Raw genomic sequence first — 2,146 nt, 5'->3', positions numbered from 1 at the left:
TGCTTAGTGGCTGGTGATTAGTTAGCAGCTAGTTACCTCGACGAAGGCGGTGAAGGGTTGCATGAGCGCGTCGGCGAACTGGTCCGGGGTGTAGGCGGCGGCCAGCATGGCGTTCACGTAGTAGTTCTGCACGTAGTCGCTCGTCCCGGCGCTCACCACGTAGATGGACCCGGACGTGAGCGCCGCCGCGCGCTTCTCGCCGGCCACCGCCGCCACCTTGGACTGGTACTCCTTGAAGTAGTCCAGCTGCCGCCTCAGCGAGATGGCGCCCTGCATCGTCCGTGAATTCATTTATTTTACACACACACACACACACACACTAGCTCAGAAATTTTATGAGATGAGTTGGTGGCGTACGTAGAGCGCGGCGGTGGCGTCGAGGTAGCCGGCGGCGCCGGAGGCGAAGTTGGCGCCGTGGAGGAGGGTCCTGTTGTCGCTCTGCGCCTCGTCGCTGAGGTACGCCGGCGGGTACGAGCTCAGCCCCAGGCTCTCCACTGCATGCCAAACAGTTGAGTTCACCACGAGTCCACGACACGTATGCCATTAATTTCGTCATTATCTCATGCAAATTAATACTGCTAGTCCATTGAACCATCGAAGAAGGTGACAAGAAAACTGAGAGGACGGCCGGAGGTGAATGCGTACCGGTGTAGTCGGTGGCGAGCTTGCCGTTGCAGAAGCGGCCGGTGGGCGCGTGGGTGGCCGGGAAGTCGCGGCCGTAGGGCGGGAAGTCGGCGCGCACCAGCGTGGCCAGCCGGTTGTTGTTGCCGGCGTCCACCACCGAGTCCCCGAAGATCATCACGCCCGGCACCAGCGCCTGCCCCGCGCACCGCGACGACAACGACGCCGACAGCAGCACCAGCAGCAGCGGCGCCCACGCCACAGCGGTAGCCATGTGGAAGATCTGCCGCTGCATTCACGTACGCGCTTCAACTGGCACTCGTACGCACGCGCGTGGTTTTGGAGGGAAACTGCGCACTGGGTAGTAGATGTAGACCGACCGTGGGGGAGCTGTGCTGCTTTCGGTTGACAGACGCGGGCGGCCGGCCGGTGGTGTGGGTGCGAGCGTGAGTGTGGGTGAGGGTGGTTCTAAAGACTAAAGGAAGAGGCCGGAGGAGGGTGAGAGAGGGACGCGTACCGTACCGGTCAGTGTGGATCTCATCTGCGGTATTCAAGACCCATCGAGTTACTGCTGCCTTGGGAGGGTAGAAGAAGGGGGTGGTGGGTTCCGGTGGGTGGGGATCGGGGGAAAACATTCATGACACAAATTAACATCCTAGCCGCCGGCCACCTTGCAAATTTTGGGTCTGTTTGGTTGGAGACTAGTGTGGCCAAGCCAAAGTGTGGCTAGCCACACAAGTATGGCAAGCCACACAAATGTGGCTAAAAAATTGGACGTCAAATTTTGGCAAAAGTTGGCAAAAAAAATTGTCTCTTTGACAAGTGGGTCATAAGAGCAATAAAGTGTGGCAAGCCAAAATGTGGCAAAAACCAAACACATGCTTGGCAAACTGTGGCTGCCAAATTTTGGCTTGGCAAACTGTGGCTGGGAACCAAACAGCCCCTTTGTTTTGGTTGTGTCCCTCTGGCGGAGCCTCAAGTTAAGGCTGGTCATAGTGGGAAGTAACTTATACTAGTGTCATGCATATGACACTAGTCTAAGAGGGTGCTTGGATCCAAGAGACTTATTTTAATCTGACTAAAAATAGTCTCTTTAAAAGGCTAAAGTTCCAAGCACCCCTGACTAAGGCTGGTCATAGTGAGGAGTAACTTAGAGTAGTAATATGCATACGTTACTACTTTATGTTACTACCCTTATAGTGGGAAGTGTCATATGTGTAGTAACATACACATGTTCATTTATTGTCTTGTAGACTCATTTTGCATGGGAAAGCGCTATGTGATGGTAACATATTAGGTTACCCTATTTGCCTCTCTTCTCATTAACTACTTGTCACATCAACATTTTTGCTTATGTGGCATCTATGTTACTGCCTATGTTACTCCCACTATGACCAGCCTAAAAAGGGCTAAAACTAGTCTTGAGACTAATTTTTTTTAGTCAGGGTACCCCTACTAAAATGTGGTATAGTTCTCTCTCTCCTCATTTAACTCCTCTCCTTTAACACAGACGAATTCTGGATTG

At 53.2% G+C, this 2,146-nt stretch overlaps 1 protein-coding gene across 1 annotated transcript in view; it reads right to left on the bottom strand.

Annotated features, from left to right (window-relative positions):
- Positions 1 to 1,195, bottom strand: part of LOC119294659 (GDSL esterase/lipase At5g03810-like) — a 5,749-nt gene extending 4,554 nt beyond the window's left edge. The window contains exons 1-3 of the mRNA XM_037572890.1: positions 646 to 1,195; positions 358 to 494; positions 37 to 270 (exon numbers count right to left, since the gene is read on the bottom strand). Of these exons, the coding sequence (XP_037428787.1) occupies positions 37 to 270; positions 358 to 494; positions 646 to 916 (642 nt within the window). The 5' untranslated portion in view covers positions 917 to 1,195. The remainder of the gene's footprint in view (positions 1 to 36; positions 271 to 357; positions 495 to 645) is intronic.
- Positions 1,196 to 2,146: the final 951 nt, after the last annotated feature.

Source organism: Triticum dicoccoides, chromosome 4B (assembly GCF_002162155.2).
Source record: "Triticum dicoccoides isolate Atlit2015 ecotype Zavitan chromosome 4B, WEW_v2.0, whole genome shotgun sequence".
NCBI lineage: Eukaryota > Viridiplantae > Streptophyta > Magnoliopsida > Poales > Poaceae > Triticum > Triticum dicoccoides.
The sequence above is the reverse complement of the archived record's forward strand: the minus strand, read 5'-3'. Positions and strand labels throughout refer to the sequence as shown.